This window comes from Melanerpes formicivorus, unplaced genomic scaffold (genome assembly GCF_026170545.1).
Source record: "Melanerpes formicivorus ecotype bairdi unplaced genomic scaffold, bMelFor1.0.p_v2 SCAF_21, whole genome shotgun sequence".
Lineage (NCBI taxonomy): Eukaryota > Metazoa > Chordata > Aves > Piciformes > Picidae > Melanerpes > Melanerpes formicivorus.
Genome location: NW_027142373.1, coordinates 7,466,606 through 7,489,202, shown reverse-complemented (window position 1 = coordinate 7,489,202; position 22,597 = coordinate 7,466,606). Strand labels below are relative to the sequence as shown.

The 22,597-nt window shown below is 50.1% G+C and overlaps 2 protein-coding genes across 2 annotated transcripts in view; one reads left to right on the top strand and one right to left on the bottom strand.

Moving 5' to 3' along the window:
* The first annotated feature begins 1,554 nt into the window (after positions 1-1,554).
* PGS1 (phosphatidylglycerophosphate synthase 1) lies at positions 1,555-22,584 on the top strand. Its single transcript, XM_068151314.1, has 10 exons — positions 1,555-1,915; positions 7,189-7,378; positions 8,426-8,503; positions 9,608-9,707; positions 10,293-10,482; positions 10,797-10,975; positions 11,862-12,395; positions 16,341-16,489; positions 18,773-18,915; positions 20,999-22,584. The coding sequence occupies exons 1-9, from the start codon at positions 1,782-1,784 to the stop codon at positions 18,890-18,892; spliced, it is 1,674 nt and encodes a 557-aa protein (XP_068007415.1). The 5' UTR covers positions 1,555-1,781; the 3' UTR covers positions 18,893-18,915; positions 20,999-22,584.
* DNAH17 (dynein axonemal heavy chain 17) overlaps positions 20,806-22,597 on the bottom strand; it is a 38,704-nt gene continuing 36,912 nt past the window's right edge. Inside the window, exons 79-80 of the mRNA XM_068151313.1 lie at positions 21,905-22,130; positions 20,806-21,180 (exon numbers count right to left, since the gene is read on the bottom strand). Of these exons, the coding sequence (XP_068007414.1) occupies positions 20,933-21,180; positions 21,905-22,130 (474 nt within the window). The 3' untranslated portion in view covers positions 20,806-20,932. The remainder of the gene's footprint in view (positions 21,181-21,904; positions 22,131-22,597) is intronic.

Here is a 22,597-nt window from a genome sequence, read left to right as displayed (position 1 = left end):
CACGATCTTTCCTTCTAAGAAGAGAGTCCCGGGTTCTGCCTCCCCCCGCGCCTTCTCCTCCCTTCCCGAGCCCGGCCGCGGGGACAACCCCCGGACCCCCCCGCCCCGGGACACCCTCGTCGGGGGGAAATCTTGCCCGTGGGCATGGCAGGGGGGGGGGGGTGCGGCATGCCCCGGGGAGGTAATAGCTGGGGATGCTTGTGCCCCAGGAGGGCACTGCGAAGTGCCCTCGCCTCCGCTGGGAAGGTTTTCTGGACCCCGACCTAACAGAAGTGTGGGTTTGGGTCTTGTTGGCAGGGTACACCGGAGGGTGTGTGTGGGGGGGGTGCCGCCATGCAGTGGGGCAGCGGAGCCAGCAGAACACGTTGCCAGCTTTTGTTTCAAGTACAATGTGCCCAGGCTGCCTCTGGCCCCGGATGCGCTTCCCGAGAGACCTGAGGTGATGAAACTCCCTCCCACCCCGCCCTCCACATATCGGGACAATAAGGGGCGAGTTATCTCCCAAGGCTATGCCTGGGGGGCTCCCAGAGATCAGCAGTGGCCGAACTACCCCCGCCTGCAGACCCACTTCAAGGGGGCTGTGACCCACGAGGGACAATGGCGGCGCCGGTAGCTCCGATGGTGCCTCTGGTCAGTAGCTGGGACCAGCGCTGGCTCCGGGAGCTTTGGGGTTGCCCTGTGCGGTTGGTGCTTTGGCACTCGGCGTGGCAGAGCAGGGGCCGAGATGTCCGTCTGTGGGCCGGTGGGGAAGCTTCTGCGAGGCCGTGAAGCCGAGGGCCCCCTTCCCCTGGCTGGGTCCTCCCGGGGCTGGAAGGCAGAGTCCACCCCGAGAGGGGTTCTTCGTCCCTTTGCTCTGGCTCATTCGGGTCTGGAAGCCCCCAGAAGGGGAGCATGTGGGCCAGCCTAGCAGAGTGGGCGGCGAGCAGAGCTCAGGGGGGACCGGAGTCCCCTTGCCCATCTCGTTTCTCTGCATTTTCCTTTGGCCATTGTCAGTTTCGACCTGGAAAACAAGCCAGACTTTGTCAGGGATTTTATTTTAAATAGTTTAATTTGCCCTGGAGGAGCTGCCGCGGCCGCCGCTGCCTCTGCCAGTCAGGAATAAACACCAGAGGAGCAGTTCTGGGAAGTGAGGCTGCGGTGAACCAGCTGGTCTGCAATGCAAACGAGCTCTGGAGCGCTGCCGGGGGCGGGAGTGGCGAAACGGGGGCCGGGCCGGGCTGGGCTGGGCTGGGCTTCCCGCAGCCGAGGCTGGGCGGCAGGGAGGTGGCTCTGGCGGGCACAGCGGAGGCACCCGCACACCGCCCCGTCAGGGCTCCGCTTCGCCCTGCCCGGTGTGGGAAGCTACGGGGACACGGCGTGGACCAGCAGTTCCCTCCATGACCATACACTAAGCTCATCCCGGGGCCGTGCCAGGGCGGGCGTAGAGGCGGCATGCGGCGGGCAGGAGCGTCCCCGGGGCCGGGCTCTCCAAGAAGGATTTTGGGGGACAATGGCTCTGGGAGACCTGGGAGGGCTGAAAGCCAGGACGGCGACCAAGTTCCTGGGGCTCGGGTGTAAAGCGGGGAGGGCGCGGGGAAGTCACCGGGCAGGCGCCGCCGGACAACGAGCCCGTACGGAGCCGCTCCCCGAGCTCCTGCGGGGCATTCCCGTTGGGAGCGGTCTCGCCACGCCGCCACGCCGCGGGGGACAGAGCGGCGGGAGCAGCCGCCCGGCCCGGAAGCGGAAGGACGGCCCTGCCGCGTCGCCATGGCAGCGGCCGGAAGCGGAAGGCGCGCGGGCTGATGGCGGCGGCGGGGGGCACGGCGCTGTGGCGGCGGCTCTCGGCCTGGCTGCCTCGGGGCCGCCTCGGGCTAGCCGCGCTGCTTGGCCGCCTTTCCGACCGCCTGTCCCGTGGCCGTGACCGCCGCGCCCGCAGGTAAGCAGCTGCGCCGAGCCGGCCCTGGTCCCTCCCGAGCTTCGCCCGGTGCGGCGGGCGAGCGGCTCCGCTCCTGTGGCTGGGCTGTGCGCTGTGGGCTGTGCGTTACCTGGGTGCGGAGCGCGCTGACTCCCGCTCGCCGCTTCCCCTCTCTGGCCGCGGCGCTGCCCTGGGATTCTGCCCCGGGATTCTGCCCCGTGCGTGCTCTGCTCGACCCTTTAAAAACGCTGCGGAGGTGCGGGGAGTGACGGCCCTGCCGGTACCGGACTCGGTCTCCCGCAGGCGGGGCGGCTCGGCTCTGATGTTTCCACAGTGAATCAGCTACCGAAGGGTTGGTTAGGGTTAAGTTTAGGCTTGGGACTAGTTCTGCTCTCTCAGCTTGCTGCAGGCTGTCGGTCTGTGCTCGCTGCCCCTAGGACGAGCTGCACTTGTTTTCCTCCATCATTTACTTTCCTTCTGCCGTCTTCAGGTGCTAAACGATGTTACTAATTAATTACTCATTGCGGCCTTTCAACACTTAAAGGGGTCTATAAGGAAGATGGAGACAGACTTTAGCGGGGTCTGTTGGGACAGAACAAGGGATGATGGTTTGAGACTAAGAGAGAGATTTAGACTAGATACAAGGAAGGAGTACTTCATGCTGAGGGTGGTGAGACACTGGCCCAGGTTGCTCAGAGAAGTGGTAGATTCCCCAACCCTGGAAACATTCAGGGTCAGGTTGTCTGGGGCTTTGAGCAACCTGATCTACTTGAAGACGTCTCTGCTCACTGGAAGGGGTTGGACTGCAGGGGGTTGACTTTTAAAGGTCCCTCCCAAACCATTCCATGACTACCTTAGCTGTCATCGGTACTGGTCAGCCTCCAGACTGATGCTGCCTGGAGTTCAGGTGTTCAGCACAACCCACCTGGGCTGGAGGTTGTTTGTGGAAGGTGAGATCCCCCTGCTCCCCACTGGAAAAGATGTGAGAACAGGCCTCAATCCTGTCTGTGCTGGGGCTGGATGTGATATGGGGGAGGTGAGGGGGGAAGAGGGCTGCTCTGCCCAGCTGCTGTCTCCATTGTGCTGGAGCAAATGAATTATCAAACTGTGCAGAGTGTGTTTTCGGTGTCATTTTAAATGTGTCTGAGTTGGCTGCTGTGGGAAGGAGTGAGCTTTCCTGATGTCCTGGCTGTGTGGTGAGCAGGATCTAGGAGTTGGCCTCTGAAAATGGCCCAGAGCCTCCCTCTCCTTTGTCCTTCCCCAGAGAAAACAGGCATGAAGAAGCTGTGGGCAGGCAGATCTGCCCTTCTTGCTGCTAGGCTCGCTGTGTACTGTGCTGAAGGGAACGTGAAGCTGAAGATTGGTTCTTCCTGTCAGTCCTTTAGCTCGGCTCCCCTGAACAGCTTCTCCTCTTCTTGCCTGTGCCACTGCCCCACAGCCTTAGTTTTGCTGCTGTTGCTTTTTTTGGGCTCTGTGACCTGGAGTGCAGGTCCTGCTGAAACCAAACCAGTAATGAAGCAGAGGTGATTGTTCTTCTGTGGAACTCATGTTCTCGGGTCAGAAGCAATCAAACAAAATGCTTCCAAGGAATCTTTAGAAATAGGTCCTAGGTCCTGTCTTCCAGCTTTTGGGCACCACTTTGCACTGTACTTGGTAAGAGAGGCCTGGGAGGATTCTGTTGTGGTTTGATTACTGTGATGCCTGATACAATCTTCTGTATGAGGCAAGCTTTTAAGGGTGGTGTGTCTCATGTCACGACACATCTCCGCTCGCCTTTCCCCTGGACAGCAGATGGGCTGCAGTCATTCTTGCTGACGTCTCAGAGCCCTGTGTTAGCCCTTGTTCTGCCCTTGTAGGCCAAGGAAATTCTTTTCTGACTTCTCTTTTGGTTTCAGCAGTGTTGTTTTTTTTTTTTAGCACAGATAAATTACTAGACTGAGCCCTGGAAAGAGACAGCCAGATTCAAAGGCAGCTGGTTTGTAGATCCCCTATGCGGTGACGTACGCGTGGGTGAAAGGACGGCGCCAGATCCTGCAGTTTCGTTTCACCTCTGGCTCTGCAGATGAGGTTTTACAGTGAATTAGAGTTGTTTCAGCTCCACCATGAGTTTGTGTACCCAAACCACAGTTTTTAAAAATAGAGCACACACACACACACACAAAAATCCCTCATTTATATTTAAGGTCAACTTCTAATGCAGAAAAGATTTGAAGTGGTTTCTTTTAGTTCTGTTTTCTCTTTCTGATTAACTTGATGATGTAGAGTACATGGGAAGGGCTCCCCCTTAGCCCTGCTTTCTGGTTCCCTGAAAGCTGATTTGTCAAAGTGTGGAGTTTTGATGATTTCTTCATAACGTTGTGTGGTTTCTGACTGCTGGGTGCTTACACTTGGAAGGGTTCTGTGGTCCTTGGGCAGCTGCTTGAGCTGTGGGTAGAAGTTGCTGCTTCAGTTGCTGAGCCATTGTTAGTGTTGGCTAGGGCAAAATACTGATTTGTTGGATCGTTGTAAAACCCTTAAGCTCTCTAAATAAATCCTAAAATTTCAGTGTGGGATTAAACTGTTAAGCAGTGTAGGTGTACTATGAATTGTGTAGGCAGTAAAAAATCCACAGTGTCAATACGTGTACAGAGTTTAAGGCGGTTCAAGGCAAATGGCTCTGGTGCCACAGATGGATTTTTCTCCCTCAAAAATGCTGAGAAAGGGTTGATTGAAGAAGCCTGGTCAGTCCATAAACCACATATTTGGCCACATGGAGTCAGGATGCAGTTTAACTGGCAGTTTTTGTGCTCTTTGCCAGAAAACGGCTTCTTGGAATCATATTTCTAGACGATGGTTTCTCAGCTGCTGTAGTGGCTTCTGGAAGTGTAACTGGCCAGGACTGACCAATAAAGGAAGCAGGAAAAGATTTATCTCCTCTCACTGATAAACTGTTATCATAAAATGAGTAAAATTTGCCACTGTTGCATCAGTGGGAATAATTCCAGACAGCATCATTTGTAATCCGCAGGGCTTGGTTGTAGCCCTGGGCTTTGTTACTGCTCTGCAAGTCGTGCGTTTTGTGGTGTTTAAAGAGTATTTTTGGACGCTGGTTTGAACTGATGCAGCCTGGTCTGGCTTGTTCTGCTTGCCATCCTCCTTGGCAGTAATTAGCAGTGACTCTCTGCTCCCCATTTATGGCCTGTGGCTTGAGACATGGGTTGAGCAAAGGTCCTGCAAAGGCTGACCAGAATGTTCTTGGAAACCAGTATTTCTGGTATTTCTTTTCTGCTTTGATTGACGTGTGTGTGTGTATATATCTTACTATGGAATGTTTCCATTGTGTTTAACAGTCTGTGCTGGTCATTGGTACAGCTTCTGGGTGTTGATTCTGAGCCTGGCCAGCATGATCTGTTGGAGCATCTCTCCTGTGAGGACAAACTGAGGGAGTTGGGGCTATTCAGTCTAGAGAAGAGAAGACTCTGAGGAGACCTTATTGTGGCCTTCCAGTATCTTAAGTGGGCCTACAAAAAAGCTGGGGAGGGACTTTTTGGGGTGTCAGGTAGTGATAGGACTGCAGGGGGGATGGAGCAAAAATAGAAATGGGTAGATTCAGATTGGATGTTAGGAAGAAAATCTTCACCATGAAGGTGGCAAGACACTGGAACAGGTTGCCCAGGGAGGTGTTGGAAGCCTCATCCCTGGAGGTTTTTAAGGCCAAGCTGGATATGGCTCTGAGCCTGATCTAGTGTGAGTTGTCCCTGCTGGCAGGGGGGTTGGAACTGGATGATCTTTGAGGTCCCTTCCAACCCTAACAATTCTATGATTCTAAATCCACCATCCTAGGAATTCTTTCACAGTTTGACTCAGGTTTCTGTTGCCATGAATAGTCTGTGACGAACTAGTGGATTTTCCAGGAAATGCAACTGCAAACTGTCTGGTTTCTGTGTAAGGGTGTTCAGAAAGCTTGTGAAGATCCAGTGTTTTATCATGAAGCAAAGGAGTGAAATCATCTTCCTGGAATCTGTGGTCATTTGGGCTTTGGATTGTGGTAAAACCTAAAAGTTCCCTGTAACAAATTCTGGTAAAGGACATAATCAGATTTTTCTTGGTATGTGGTGATGGCAAAATGCATCAGGATGGTCACAAGCTAGTGGTTGTCTGCTGGCCCCAGGGATCTGGTGTTCCTTCAGGCATTGGTTCTGCCCTGGTAGCAAATGACTTCTGTGAGTGGGATTTGAGACCAGAACATTTTCTGTCAGGTTTGGGGGTGTAGTTCAGTCCTTTGCTCATCAATTCCTGGATCTCATGGGAGTTGCTGCTGCTAATTGTGCTGAAATGTGGTTTTGTCATGTGGACAAACTCCTACCAGGGGTTCTGGTATGACTTGATGAATTTGCATGAAGCATTCAGAGAAGAAAAGGTCCATTTGTGTCTTGCCACTCCTCTAAGCATGACTGTTGGCAGTAAGTTGATTTCTTCCCGAAGGAATTAAATTTTATCTGAAATGGCTTTTTAAAGAATGAGTTCCCTGCTGTTTCCTTGAGATTTGTAGAAGTTCTGACCTTCTTGAAGGGCTTGTGCAGACTGTGAGTGCCACCTCTGTAGGGGGCCACTCGATGTTTCTCAGCTGCGGTGCTTGGCTCCTACCCCTTGAAACACTCCTGATCCTTTGCTATATTTTGTGGTGCTGTGACTTCATTGCTTTTTCTGGGATGTGCACTCAGGCACTTTGTGTGTTGTAGACCTTGTGTTGGATGCATTTGAGGGCCTGAGGCATTTTTTTCTGTTCTGTTAGGGAACTTCTAGAGCAGTGTGATTTGGAAAAGGTCTTTACCTGAAACAGGAACAGCTGATCTTTAGCCCTGCTGGGAACTAAGCTGGACATGAAAGTGGCAAAGCTCATGTGTGTGTGATAAAGCCAGTTCAGAAGTGACTGGTTACAGTTATAGCTGGTACCACAGTGGCACCACCAGACATCTGATCTGGGGGAGTTTGGAGGGTTCATGTTCTCAGTTCCTTCAGCTTCCAGCCTGTTTCCTCTCCTGTTCTGATGAAGGGTAGTTTCCCCTCTCCCCAGCCAGCTAGGAGAAGGAGCTGATGTGGTGGTCTGTTCTCCTACCTTTTGTCTGTGATTTTCTATTTCTAGATTTGGCTTTGGTGGTTTTTCTTGGATAACAGAAGACAAGGGAATTATGCCTTTGTGGATCCTTGCAACGTGTTGGCCCTGGTGGCAGCTCTTTCTTTACCTACTTGGAAGCTGTTTGTGGGAAGCAGAGACTCCACTATAAGGAATTTCTCCATCTTGCTTTTCACAGATCATCATGGCTGCTCCTAGCCCCATTGCTCACACCTCCTGTCCCTGTGATCACAGCCCCACCTTGTTCGCTCTGTCCAGAAGGAGCACACAGGTTCCAGTGGATCAGGAACCTGGTGCCAGAGTTTGGGATCTCCAGCTCACACGTCAAGGTGCTTTCATGCCCAGCTGAATTCTATGAACTCTTGAAGGTGAGTTGTGGGTTCCAGCTTGTGGGAGTGGTTTTGGGGGTCTGGCAGCTGCTGTGGTTATAGAGAATCACAGACAAATTGTTAGAAAGGAGCACCTGCAGGTTACCAGTCCAGCCTTCTACTTGAAGGAGGGTTGCCATCAAGACTAGATCAGATCACATCAATCTCAGAAAGTGGCTGGGGATGGAGGTTCTGCCTCTGGGTGAACAGTTCCAGTGCTGTGCCAGCTTTGTAGTTTGCATTTTTTTCTGGTGCCAGACCTGAACTTTCCAAAGCCTTTTGACTGCTGCTCAACTGTAACTATCAAGAAGAGTTTGGGTCCATCCCCTTTGTAACTGCTCTTGAAGCAGATGCAGTAGATCAGCCCTCTTGGCCACTCTCTTTGCAACATGAACCACACACAACGCCTGCAGTCCAAAGGCCCTTATAGTGTGACTCCTGTCCTATGGCATTTCTTGGGCAAGCAGGAGGGCAGAGGTGAGAATTTCTTTGTTTGGCTCTGTCCTTGAGTCCTTTTACAATGTGTGTTTAAAGCAAGTTCCAGTACTTCTGAAACATGATCTTAGATCACCATGGTAGCTGTTGGGGAGCAGGGTAGCAGCCTCCACCCTGCAGCATTGGTGAGGGGCACAGGGGAAGGGAACAGAGCTCTGATCTCCAGATTCTAGCTAGCTCACAGGATGGGATACAAAAAGATTAAAGCAGTTGCAGAATTAAAGCTGAGGTTGCCAGTACTGACACAATCCCCATGCTGCAGCTGCTGCGTGGGAACTGCTCTTGTATGTCATAGCTTTAGCTGCAGGGAATGTGTTCCTCAGTTTTCCAGAAAGCATTGGTTTCTTCCTTGATTTTTGGCTGCAGCAATGCTGCTGATGTGTTTTACATCTTTGCTGACAGTGTATCGTCCTTGAGCAGCACTGACAGTGCTATGGTTTAGCCAAAGTGATTGTCCTCAGGGGAAGCCAAGCTCTCCTGTGGTCTGTATCTTGCCTCCCAAGTGATCAGAGGCCAAAGGGTGACACTGAATTTATTTTCTGCTACCCCTAGGTGCAGATAAAGACAGCCAAGCAGCGAGTGGTGATGGCTTCACTGTACCTGGGAACAGGGCTCCTTGAACAGGAGCTGGTGAGTGTGAAAAAGGTTCGGGAAGGGGAGAAAGTGAATGCAGAAAGGCAATGCCTGCCTTTGCATAAAGCTTCCTGTTCCTGCAGGTGCAGGAGGGATCTGTGAGGTGCAGTTTGTGAGCTTGTAATGTCATGAAACCTTTCATACAGGGATTCACTTTACATGTGTTTTCCACTCTCCTTAAGAGCGTACTCCTGGTTCCTGGCTGCATTTGTGTACGTGCACGTGGGGTGGGGAGGAAATTGGAAGGGAGGTGCTTGGAGTTTCTGTTTCAAGCCTGGTGCAGAGCTGTGGAAATACTGAATCTTTTAATGGGATAATGAGCCTGGCTCTGTCAGGCTCCTAGAGGTTACTGGCATGATGTTCAAAGGGTTCTTGTAGAAGATCATGTGGGATCATGAGTAACTTGTATTTTGCTTGAACACAGTTGAAGTTGTACGTGGGTAGTGCTGGGTTTTGTCCTCCCAAGTACAGTAGGCAGAGGCAGTATTAGCTCTCTGCATTTAAGACAGAGGTCATGTTTGCTTCATGTTGTTAGTCTTTCCTGTCTCCTGTTCTTCCCTCTGGACATGCAAGCCTTACCCTAGATCTTCAGGGCAGAGCCTGAGTGTGGCCAGATTCTTAGGTTAAAATGCAAATTCCACAGCGGGGTGAAGGTGTACAGGGACCAGCACAGGGTTTTGTGCCTGGCTTTGTCTGGGCTTGCACACAAGATCTGAATTCTCCTGTGACAAACAGCCTTGTAGTTAAGGAATAAAACTGCCTCTGCATCATTTGTGAACTCCTACTGAGGTTTCCCTTTGGTAGTGCAAATCTGTGTTTTGGGAATGGTGTTGGGACTTTGCTAGAATGAATTGCTCTTCAGAGGCTTGAAGGAGGTGTGCATGGAAAATTGAAGTCCTTTCATGTATTGCTTTGAGCTGACAGAGTGGGATGCTGGGCTGACAGATGCAGAGTCTAAACCAGCAGCATTCTGCGTGAGTAGGAACGACTCTTAGAGGGGTGTGGAAGCTTTCATAGCCACTGTCCTCCTGGCTGCTGAACACTTTCCTTTATCAAGCTTCATTTACTCTCTGTAATGAGTAGAGAAATCTCTCTCTGCAGGTGGATTGCTTAGAAGAAACACTGGAGAAATCCCTGCAAGCCAAAGAATCCTCTAACCTCAGAGTTTCCATTCTCCTTGACTACACCAGGGGATCTCGGGGTAGGTGTTAAAACACTTTGCTTTCTTTTGAGGCTTATTTGACAGCTAGGCTGTGTAAACTGGTTTTGTCTTGACCAATTGGACTTCCTTGCTTAAACAATACCCCTTTCAAAACTGGACTTTTGTATACCACTACTTACTCCCAGTTCCTTAGGCTGAATACCTTTTCTTCTGCAAATAGATGGTAGGAGCAAGAAGGACCAAACCCTGCTCTGTGCAACTTGCATTTTCCTTTGAAAGGAAAATAGTGTTGGAAGTAGCAGCACTTGATCAGGAGCCTTTGTGATGCCTTTTTTTATATCTCTAGTGTGAGGTGTGGCATGATTAAGCAGCTTGCTTGAGTCGTGTCAGACTTGCTCAGTGACCATTCCCAGCGCCCATTCAGCTAACAGCTTACACTTCTGGGCGTCAGTTTCAATACTCAGGTAGTGCAAATGAAAGTGATTGAAAAAGAAAAGGAAGAGGGTAAGGTGTTAAGCGCCTGCAGATGAGCTGGGTGCTGTCTCTGTCACCACCCTCTAGCTGAGGAGCCCTGGTGTCCTGCTGTGTTTTATCCTGTGTGTGAACTCCCTGCTTGTCTCCCAGGCAGGAAGAATTCTCGGACGATGCTGATCCCTTTGCTGCAGCGATTTCCCGAGCAAGTCCGCGTGTCCCTCTTCCACACTCCAAACTTGCGTGGGCTTCTCAGGCTCCTCATTCCAGAGCGTTTTAATGAGACCATTGGGCTGCAGCACATCAAGGTCTATCTCTTTGATGATAATGTCATCCTCAGCGGGTGAGTCCTCCCTCTTCAGGTCCTTGCATGGTTCCTGTAGCTAGGGTGTGCTTGCTGCCCGTGTGTCTGAAGTTTGTTAGTCTTTCTGTAGTGATCCTCTGAGATGGAAGAGCAACCACAGCTTTTCCATGTGAGATTCTCATGTGAAATAGAGTCTTTCTTAAAAGGGTAAACCAAAAGATTTCTCAAGATTCCAAGGGAAATGGCCAGTTTGTATTTTATTCCAGTTACCTGCAGAGTGGGAGGTGTAGCCTAGGCCCGGACCGTCTGTCTGCACTCTGTTCTGGAACACAACTCTTCTTTTTCTCTCCTAGTGCAAACCTGAGTGATTTGTACTTCACCAATCGTCAGGATCGCTATGTTCTCCTGCAGGACTCTCCTGAGATTGCAGACTTCTTCACAGAGCTAGTGGATGCAATTGGAGATGTGTCTCTGCAATTACAGCGAGATGATACAGTCCAGATGATGGAGGGGATGGAACACCCATACCAAGGTAGGAGGGAGCTGTGTTATCTGGGTGATGATACAATCCAGAAGACTTGAACTCCATCCATTTGTGAATTGTCTGACCATTGTCTGTAGACCGTGGGGTGTCTTGTTTCTGTGCCATCCATTATTAAAATCAGGATTTCTTGAGTTTGGAGTCTGGATTTGTCAGTGGTCCTTGCACAGTGGCTGTCACCAGCTAACCTGCAGGGTGAGCAAAGGCTCCAGGTTCCTCTGTCGCAGTCTCATTGCTGCTTCATAGCGCAGCTGTGCGTGACCTTAAACAAGAGCGTAAATTCCTTGAGAGTTTCTTTCTGTTTCTGATATTAATCTCTTCAATTCTCTAGCTGTCTGTGTGTGCATATTCTGAAAGTTTCATGAATGTAGAGCTATTTTTGGTAATTAATAATTTGTAGTCTAGTCTGTTCTGGAAGCCAAATGAATATTGGATCAGGAAGACTGAAAACAAACATTCAAGTGAGCAGAGCAAGACATCTGTCAGGCTGATTGCATCATAAGTTTTTGTCCTGGCCTTGTTCACTGCTGTGTGATGTGAGCTTAGAGTGTGGGCAGTAGTTTATTTTGTGTGTCCAAATTCATTCTTGGTTACCAGTTCAGCTTTGCTATGGTCTTTTCCTTCCTCAACAGATTTTTCAAGTTACTGCTAGTTGTGTTTCTTACCCCTCTTAAAGCTGAATCTTTTTTCTTCTGTAATGGAGCTTTACTAACCTTAGAACATCCATTTTTGAGACTTAAAGGAGAGAGTTGTGTGGTCTTTGTGTTAGCCCCTTCTTACTGGTGTCCTGGCAGTAGTTTTTCCTGCATCCTAGTAGGTGATGTGTAGCTCTGTACCTTTTAGGTCTTGAGCATGATCTCTTGTGGTTTTCCTGCAGGAGACAAGACGACTTACTGTGAGATAGCAAATCGAAGGGTCATGGAGGTGATCAACTCTGCCAGGACACGACAAGAGCTCCTTCACACAAAGGCTTTCCACAGCAGCCAGCAAGGCAGCTCCTTGATATCCCAACAAGGCTCTCAAGCATCAGGGGGTCTGAAACCAGAACCTGACACCTGGATCTATCCCTTAATCCAGATGAAACCTTTTGGGATTCAAATAGATGAGATGGTCACAGAGACACTGCTGACAGAGGCTGAGCGGGACGCCAGGATATACCTCACCACCGGCTACTTCAACCTGACTCAAGCGTACATGGACCTCATTCTGGGCACCAGGGCTGAGTACCGCATCCTGCTGGCCTCCCCGGAGGTGAATGGCTTCTTTGGTGCCAAAGGGGTGGCAGGTGCCATCCCTGCTGCCTACGTTTACATCGAGCGCCAGTTTTACAGTGAGGTCTGCTACCTCCACCAGCAGGAGAGGGTCCAGCTGCAGGAGTACTCCAGGGCTGGGTGGACCTTCCATGCCAAAGGTAAGAGGGCTTGTTCAGAAGGTGCTGAGGACTTCTGCATGTTTGGATTGCACAACTAAGGAGCAGGCTGGGTGCTGAGCCTGAGCTTAACCTCCAAAACACTCATCCAAGGTTCCAGTATCTTGCTTGCATAAACCCCTGAGGTTTGGATCACTCAGAGAACAGCCACGCAAAGTCATGTCTTGCCTCTGGATTTCTGATTTGAATATAGCCCCAGAGATTACACAAGAATTGGCCCTGTGGTGACAGTAAGGCACTGCCCTGATGTGAAATGTGATGTGAAAGAAAAGGAAGCACCTGGGTGTGTTTATTATGATCACAGCAACAGTTGTGATGCAGTTTCTGGTATCCCTCCTGTCGGTTTCAGAAGCCATGGCTGTGTTGGGGGCCTCTGGGCAGGATCTGTGGTGGCAGCAGGGAGGGAGCTTGCTAGAGGTGGCTCCTTAGTGGTCCGGGACACAGCAGGGGATGACGTAGGGCTTGAGGAATTTGTACCATCTTCTGTTTGTGGCATACAGGAAAGCACAGGGTGGTGAATAACTGCACTCATGTGTCTTGTGGGAGCTGGAGGCAGCTGGAGGGGAAGTTGCTGAGAAATGAATATTGCTTAACAAATGTAGTTAATAACAAACCAAAATAATAAATACTGCCACCATGATCTTCTGTAGCCGACCCCCAGAGTCTTTCAGGCTTGATAGGTTGTGTGCAGCTTGCACAGCTCACTGGCACCTTGACCCAAGCATGAAAATTTTCCCCTGACTGCTTGTTGCTGGTTGTGTCTCTAATTTTTCCTTCCAGAAAATCCAGTCCTTGACTCATGTTCTCCTACTTCAAAGACAGGAGTAAGTATTTGATTGCTCAGTAGTGGGTTCTAGTAATGCAAATAGCTGAGGAGGTCCTACTTAATTGTTCTTAATTGAGGGTTACTATTATTATTTTTAAATTGATTTAGCAATCCACTGCATGGGACATTATTGAGGTTCTTGCAGTCTTCTCACATGGGAGTGACCAGTGAAACCCCTCACAGAATGACTTGGTCTCATGGTCAGGCCTTTGGCCAAGCTGTACCGTGTTTGCTGTGTTCCACAGCATCTTCTGTCCCTCTGATCCTCTGGGACCAGATCTGTGCAATGTGTCACTTCCTATGATGGCTCGTGGTCCCCCAGGACAGCTCTGTTACTGGAAACAGTGCCCCATCTGGCACTGATCAACACACAGGTTTCCCCAGTGCCCTGCAGCATCTGAGGGGCATTTCCTGCACGTAGCTCATCTGGATGCAGCCTCCTGGCTCTGGCCAGTTCCTGTTCCAGAGTTCACCTGTTGTTTTTGTAAGAAGACTGGCTGTTAATGATTGTGAGAGGGCCTCTATCTGCCCTGCTTCCCACTGGGCTGCCAGAAGAAGGGTCAGAGGTGACAGGGAGAGAAAGCTGCTGAGTAGGTGTTCTCTTGATGAAAGGAGCAACACGAGAGTTACTAGGCTGCCTCTCTGTTGAAACTGCGGTTGAGTGTTGTGCTGCTCCTGCAGTGAGTCCAGTAACTCCAGAGCAGTAAAACTCTTATCTCAGTCCAGGGCAACCTGAAGGAGGTGCTGCCTGGCTGGGAAGTCCTGTGTGGCCTGTCTTCCAGGAAGCACATGCTCAAGTGTTCCATGGTTTGCAGGTTCCCCCTCTTGCTAAGCAGTGCTGGTTCCAAGTGGGATTTGTGGTTTGGCATGGACTGAGCTTGGAAGGCATGGGCAGCCAGTCCCTTCCTGGGCCAGCTGTGCCTTCTCTTGGAAGTGCTGTATGATGTTAGCTCTCAGAGAGGGATACAGGACTCAAGTCTTGTTCAGCAGCTCCTGTGCTTGGCAGGAGGGACAGTTGGAGATGTTTGCTGCCTTGTTTCCGTTTCCTCTTCAGAGTGCTGGAAGGATCAGCCTCAGCTCCCTTCTCTGGCACATTCTGCCCTTTGGCACTAGCTTGATTCATCAGCTTCCTCCTGCAGGAGTCATGCAGTGTATGAAAGAGAGGACAGGGCAGAGGAGGGGAGAAGAGGAAACCCTGGAGACAGATGAAGGGCAGTTGTGGAGTCTGGCTCCTGGAAGAGGACGTGAGGTCCCTAGCAGCAAATAGTGCCCCTTAATGCTTCCTTCTTGGGCTAAGGCAAAGGACATCCTTTTAAGTTTCCTGTTGGATCAAGCTGTGGTTGCTATTCTGTAAACCCTTACAGCTCCACTTAAAACATGTTGCATCCTCATGCACAGCTTCCCATGCTGCATTCCCACCAGGGTTACCACCGCCCTTGGGTTCACAAATCCTTACACAGAGAGAGGCTCTCCTGGGTGTCACACCATGAAGCAGGCTTCACCTGCAGCCCTGCACATCTATCCCCTGCTGCCCTTCTGGGTGTGATGTTGTGAGTGACACAGGTATATCCTTTAAGACTGGGGTTCCTTCTCTGCCAGGGTGACAGTGCCAGGCAGGTGCCTGTTTGCTCCCAGATAAAGCTGCTGTTGAACGGTGGCTGGGAAATGGCGCTTCCCCTTTCTGGGAAGGTGAGTCACTGGTTGAAGCAGATCCTGCCAGGTGGCCATAAAGCCAGAGACACTGTAAAGGCTTTGGGGCTGCCATGTGACTGCTTTGAAAGAGTGAGGAACGTGACAAGCAGAGCTCTGGCCTGCTGTTGGGAGCCTTGTGCCACGGCACCACCCTGCCCCAGCAGCCATCCTCTTTGGTGGCAGAACTTGCCAAATCTCTGCACCGCTTGGGTGCTTTTTGTGGCTCACACAGGCCACTGTGTTGGCACTTCTGCCGTGCTGCGGGTGGGGTGAGCCTGTGGAGCCACTGAAGGATGGACAATACCCGCCCCCCCCCGAGCCAGGGGGTGACTGAAAGTGGCAGGAAAGCTGCTGAGTGTGTGTGATGTGGGGGCGGGGAGGAGGTTACAGGAACCAGCGGTGAATCGGCAGCTTCTTACTCAAGGCGTTCTTGGAACTGCTCTGGGGCTGAGTTAGGAAACCTGCTTCTATTTTAAGGACTAGGTGGTTTTTATGTGATGGTTTCTTTGTTGTAGTCTTGAGTGGCTTGCTGGAGGGATAATTCATCTCTCAGGGACCTACCAGGGCTGTTCTGAGTGCTTCTGATGGGCCAAGTGGAGAGGAAACACTTCTTGGGTCCATTTATACACAGAGAATGGCTGGATAGACTCCCCTTGGCAGTAGTCCTGGCTCTCTTCTACATCTCTAGTTCTTTCCTGCTGTACTGTGATGGTGTGCTGGACAATAGATGGTATCCTGGCTTCTGTCACACTTGCCCCAGTTGTTGCACTGGCAAAGTTGTCTGTGAACTGCAGTGGGGAGTGGACTTGGGAGTCTTGTTTCGTGGCAAAGCTTGATTTCATCCTGGGGTATCTCCCCAGGAAATGAGTGGGTGTAGCAACTTGCACTTCTCTTACCAGTCTGTTTCATGTGAATTCACCTGCCAGAGCAGGGAGGTGTCACTTCATGTCACCCTCCTGTGCAGTCTCAGGAAGGGGTTAGTCACTGGGCACTGTGCTGCTTCCAGCTCTGGAGCTGACTGTCTGGGCCTGGCTTGTTTGCCCTCTGCTCTGGTGCTTGGTGTAGGTTTTCCTTCATTGAAAATCTATTGGTCCATCCTCAGTGTTTCTCAGGTACACCATGGTGCAGAACAGCCACTAACTTAACCACTTTGAAGGCCCACCTGGACACATTCCTGTGTGATCTGCTTCAGGTGATCCTGCTCTGTCAAGGGGCTTGGACTTGATGATCTTCAGAGATCCCTTCCAACCCCTACAACTCTGTGATTGTGTGATCTGTGAGCAGCTCACTTTGTGTCCTGATCTTTTGTAGTCCCTGCAGTCTGACACATTCAGTTCATTCTGAGTGAAGCGTTTCGTTGGGCATTTCATTGCCTCCATGGTTTCCCTCCTCTCCTGTCTTTCCTGCAGGCCTCTGGCTGTACCTGGCAGGCAGTGACCTTCCCTGCCTCACCCTCATTGGCTCCCCAAATTTCGGCTATCGATCGGTTCATCGGGACTTGGAGGCCCAGGTTGCGATAGTGACTGAAAATAAAGCTCTGCAGCAGGAGCTCCACCGGGTAAGTGAACGGGGGGGGACAGGGCCGCTGTGCTCCCCGGCCACCCAGGGAATGCTGAGGACACAGCTGCAAAGAAAGCCTGCAGCTACGATAATTCAAGACCTTCTGGAGTGCAGGAAGGCTCAGGGAGCTGTCAGTTAAGTGACTATTGATGAGATGCCTGCTGCAAGTGCCTGGTTCTGGGAAGCGCAGGCCATGACGGGAAGGAACTTGTCCCCAGTGAACTCCAGCGTCGGGAGAGCTCAGGTGCTGCGTGTGGAGAGGCAGTGCTCACAGCTCCCTGCTCGCTCTCTGCTGCTCTCCCCTGCTCCCTGAGCACACAGCATGTCCTTGGCCCTATTCCCCAGCGTTTAGGCATGGCCAGGATCACACCATGCTCTGGGATAATGAGATCAGGCCTATGGAATTGCTGACCTTGGACTTCTGGAGGATTTTGCTTCTCAGGCGTTTGGGAAATCCTTTGTAGGAATCTAAACACCAATCAGTCAGCTTCTGGGTGGCTTCCCGTAGGCTGCAGGGGATCTTAGTGGAGCTTCTCCAAGAGGGGGATTCCTGGGCTGGTTGGATTGCCCATGAGGTTCTATGCCATGTTACTAGTCAAGATCCTGTGATGATATTGTATAATCTTGAGACAAACATTTTTCAGTGGTTTAATGTTCAGGGCTTCTTTTCAAAATTAGGCAGCTTGGACTGCTCAGCACTTTTCCTGCTTCTCTGAATCCTGTTTGGTTCTCCAGCTGTCTTGCTGCAGGAACTCACAGTGTCCCAAGTCATTTTTGATGTCTGCTCTGATACAAAGCAAGTTAATTTGTTGCCTCCGTGTGTGACTTAGGGATCTCAAAAATGTTCTGTTCAGCTGAGTCCTGGCATAAGCAGGCAGAGTTGTCTTGAAGATCAATGGGAATTGCCTTGTTGCATCAGGGCTCTTCCACAGGATGAGTCACAGTACATCTAATCAAAAACAATTCTATTACTGGAAGAGTTGCCTGAATATTTCAATTCATGTCTTGCCTCTACTTGTTTCTAATGGAAGGGGAGAATCAATGGAACTATGACAAAAGAATTTTCTCACACAGTGCTGCAGTGGTCACATTGAAAGGGCTTTAAGCCATCCCCATTTGCTGGAAGCTGATGGTGAGACTGGCTGTTTGTTTACTGTTCTGGGACCTTTGTTTAGCAGATTTAGTACATTACTGGTACGTTGCCATGAAATCACTTTGCTGAGGTACCATTCAGTGCCATTGTAGAAATGTGTGATGAGATTTGGGAAGAAATGTGAGTGCTCTGGGTGCCTCTGGGTGCTCCACAGAGGGAACTGAACTCCAATTCACAGAACCGGTCTTGTTTCCAGCAATCAGGTGACCTCTCTGTATCAGATGATCACCGTGCAGAATCTTCATAGCTCTCAGAGCATTTGGGCTTTCTAAAATTAGACTGATTGGGCACACAAATGTCTCCCTTCTGTTGTCAGTTCACCTTTTTGGTGTTACTTTCCAGTGCTTGGTTCCTCCTTCCCCGTGTTCCACCCTGTGTGTAAACAGCACAGACTATTTTCTGTTGTGTGTGATAGCTTAGCTAATGAGAAAAAGATGATGGACAGGCTCACAGTAGCTGATCTGCTCCTTGTTTGCCTGCAAATCTAGAGACCTGACTGGCCTTGATAAGAAAACCTCTTTTACCTTTGATCAAACAGCTGCTTTCATGTGTTATCATCATGTGTGTTATCATCACGATGGTTCATTTCCTCCAGCAGCAGTGTGCACTCACTGGAGAAGCCTAAGTGTTTCTGGTAATTTAGTTGAAATCATGACTGCATATTCATTTGAAAACGCTGTGTCTAGAAAGAGCTGCCCCAGTCAGCCTCTTGAGATTATGGTAAGGTTTCCTTTTCTGGCAATTACAGCAAGGAATTGAGGATTTTTCTGAAACTGAAGCTTAACTCTCTCTCAGCTGTGGGGCACAGAAGGCAAAAGACCTTCAACCTTTGCTCTTTGTAGAGTTTAAATTGCTAATTCTCAAGGCTGAGTTACTGAACATGCTGATGGCCATTAAAGGTGGAGTGCTGTGGCTGGGGGGTGTGAAGGACAGATCCTGTGCCACCTCGTTGCTGCTGTAGTTGGTCTGGAGTTGCACTGCATGAAATCAAAGTCTTAGGTCAAGGCTTGTGGCAGAAATGGTGCATTCTTTTAGCAGGTCCATGGCCAATTTTATCCAAGAGCTGAAAGGCCATTCTAGAATTTATCCCTTAGGATTTACTGGGGTGGTGTTTCTTTCCCTACACAGGAGCAGGAGCAGCTTTACCTCTGCTCAGGTGTGGTCTCGCCATCAACATTCGAGCAGCCAAACCGATACGTGAAGCTGTGGGTGAAGCTGGTAACACCTCTGATCAAGAACTTCTTTTGAAAGAAGAAAAGCTGCTGCTTTGGGTGAGCTCTCTGCCATTCTTCTGGACCATAGTTAATAAATAGAGAGTTCTTTGTTGTGTGGAAGAGATGGATGAGGGAAACATAGGTGATGTGAGTCAAAACCAGGCATCTCTCTCCTTCTGAAGTACTTGACACTGACTGGAATTCTTGCTCAGGGTCTGTATTTAGTTTCCTCTGCTAGGATTTCTGGCAGGTCAGTAGAGGAGACACATACAAGGGTATTTCCCATGAATAGAACTGCAACTTCCATACTGGAAATGTCCCTTGCAGGGCTTTGTGGAGAAGGGCTGTGCTTCCTTTTATCATGACCAGCTGATAGAAAATATTGGAGTATTTAAATTGCTTTTAATCTTTTTATCTGGCCAGTGCTTTGCTTTAACCTTGTAGATGTTGGTTACCAGGGACAGCTGGTTTTGCTGTTCTGCTTCCTCCAGTGTCCTGGATTTGCCTTGCAGTTTGACTGCCCAGTAACTGGAGCCCTTCTGAGCTTCATGGAATCTCTCTCAGGTTTTTCCTGTGCACACAGCCCATGCAGTTGGCACTCAGATGTGTGCCCTTGATGCTGGGTGTTCACACTTAGGTTTTATTTACAGAAACATGGCCTCCATCTCTGGGGCTGTGTACCTGGCTCCTTCATGCTGTGACGTGTTACAAGTGTCTTCCATGAATTGTGGAGTGGGCACGAGAGGACTTTAGGTGCTCAGGTGATTTTGGGATGTTAACTGCTGAAAGTGGGAGACTCAAACTGTAACGCAGGTCCTGCAGAGAAGCTGGTTGAGAAGCCAGATAAAGAGGTGTTGAGTGCAGGTTTGGGCTGCTTTGTGAGTGTCACTGGTGGAGTATATGCAGTGTGTTCTGCTCTCAGCTTGCCAACAAAAGAGTTTCAGCCTTCTCAGGCATCAGAAACCCAAGTGTGAAGCTTTATAGTCATTTATTCTAAATGCTTCTGCTTTATAAAGGAAGAAGCAGCTCTGCTTGCCTCCCTTCGTGCCTTCTTTTACCACTAGCTGTGAGGGAAGTTTTATGCAACTCTATTTTAGATTAATTCTTGCTAAAGGGACAGGCATCAATTTCTGCAAGGTGGCCACAGCAGTTCTAACCACCCTAATAGGTGTTACTGCTGGTGCAAATTGTGTGGTGTGAAAGAATCAGAATTGTGGAATGGTTTGGGTTGGAAGAGACCTTAAAGATCACTGACTTCCCACCCCACTGCCATGGGCAGGGACACCTTCCACTAGGCCAGGTTGCACAGTCTCAGGCTGCGCCAGGGGAGGTTTAGGCTGGATGTTAGGAAGAAGTTCTATACAGAGAGCGTGATTGCCCATTGGAATGGGCTGTCACCATCATTGGAGGTGTTCAGGAGGAGACTTGATGGGGTGCTTGGTGCCATGGGTTAGTTGATTAGGTGGGTTGGATTGTTTGATGGGTTGGACACGATGATCTTGAAGGTCTCTTCCAACCTGGTTTATTCTATTCTATTCTAAAAGAGTAGAGGATGTTCTGTGACCTAGAAATAGAAAGAAACATACTCAGAGGTTGGTCTCTTTGCAGCTGGACTTCCTTTGTGTTGGTGAGCTGGGCCAAACCTGTGCCTTCCTCCTCCTGGCTGGTCTGAGCAGATCCCTGCTTCCACTCAGGAATGTTGTGCACATGGCTGGATGAGTTTCTGCTCAGTTAGCTCTGAGCCATCAAACAAATATGTGTGGAAAGACAGAGAGCTGTGAGAAGGGAAGGAATCCGGATAGCTGCATGCAGTTGTTCTGTCTGGCTTCCTTTGGTGGTCTGGCTCTCAACCAGCACTTTATCAGAAACCACCAACTGAAACCAGCATTCATCATGAAAAATGCCATGTGGCCTAAGAGCAGTCTGCACACGACAGCAGTTCCAGCACTGTTTTTATTGATACTTTTGCTAAAGTAATTCTGGGACAATGAACCTTGGGTTAAGTGACACAACTGTGAGTGTTTTTTCTTTGCAAGTTAAAAGCATTTGCTGTTTTTCACGGGCACTGCAGGTTTTATATCTGCAAGAGCAGAGCGACGCCAGCCAGGACCCACTTAGCAGCTTTCTCTTTTGTCTTTAGGTTGAAGGTCCAGACATAGGTGGGCCCTCGCATCCGTGTCTTGTAGACAGGACATTCATAGACGTTCTTGGTGTCCAGCCTGTCAGCAGGGATGGCTCTGATGAAGATCACTGGCATCATGGGCGTCAGCTCCTTCAGCCGAGCGTCGGCGATCGCTCCGGAGGGGATGTCCCAGCGTGCACCTGCGGCGGTAGCAGATTGTCAGGGTACCAGCTACCAGCTTTGTCTCTTGGAGGGGGTGTTTCTGTTTTCACAACTACTGATGGGTGGGAAGGAGCTGCTGTAGCAGGACGGAGCGTGAACACTGGGTGGCTATGGCTTGGTGGTCATTGGGGCTGATATCTTCTCATCTCACTGTGATTCCTGAATGCGTTTTTGCCTTACCGTGTGTGGGATGTCTCAATAAACTCTGTCCCCACTCATCCCTTCAGCTTGGGTTTGCATGGAAGCTGCAGAGTTGGAGGTGGAACCTGGCTGTGGTGGGACTATGCTAAGCTGTCCTGTGTGGTCTGTGCACCCTGTGCTGCTCTGCCATCTCCTTCCCCCTCCTTGTTTAGCAGCAACTATTTTAGGTTCTGGGTTTCCTGGGTTGCCTTACTTGCACGTCACATAGGAGTGTAGTACATTTATTTCCTAGAACCCTGAACCTCAGACAGGCCAGTTCTCAGGTTGGGGATCTGCAATCTGACTTTCCAAACCCCAGGTCCCAGGGTGTGAAACTGCTGGAAAACGGCCGGGTGCTGCCCTCGGCTGGCGTGTCCCTGACACTGGCTGGAGCAGCGCCTCCGCTGCTCAGGGTCACAGGAGCCAGCGAGAGTCAGCACCTGCCCTCTTTATAGAGGTTTGCAAGGCTGAACTGGGCCTTCTCCTTGTCTAAAACATCTCATAGAAAATGCAGTCTTTTACCTTCCATGAATAATCCATGCACATAGGAGCCTTCTCGGGGTGGAGCCCTTACATCTTCATGGGTTTTCTTGGTCACTTCCACCGAGAGACACATCTTGTCGAGGGGCCACTCATTTTTCCTGGCCATGGACTGCATGATGGCAGTGAGGAAGGACTGGGGGTTGAAGAACCCTGCCAGCCACACTGTTGCAGGCAGTGAAAAGTCTGTTGTCCAGACTTCCAGTTCCTGGAAAAGAAAACCGTCAACGTACTTCAGAGCAAAGCATGGCCTTCAAGTAGTAGAATATTGCTTAGATGGTACAAAGAACTGATGTGAGCTCCAGATAATCCTCCAGATGGGGAGCCTGGGATGGAGGTGATCTCTGAGGAATAAACAGCAGATTCCACTGCAGCACTGACCTTTAAACCATGAATTTGGATTGCAGTGAACCCTGCTGCTATTTTTTTAAATAACAAAGCCACACTTTCAATAGATTATTTTATTAAATGTATTTTTTTTTTCCTTCTGGGACAGGGAAAGTTATGGTGGGGGGTAGCTAATGCTCTTCTGAACCAGTGATATTCTCTAATGGTGAACCCTTCTCAATCATCTGCTCTCCTCCTTGGGGGTAACCAGCCCTTTCAGGTACTTCAAATTGCTTACTTTAATATTGAAAAATAAACCAGTTAACCACTGTGCACTGCTGGAGGTGA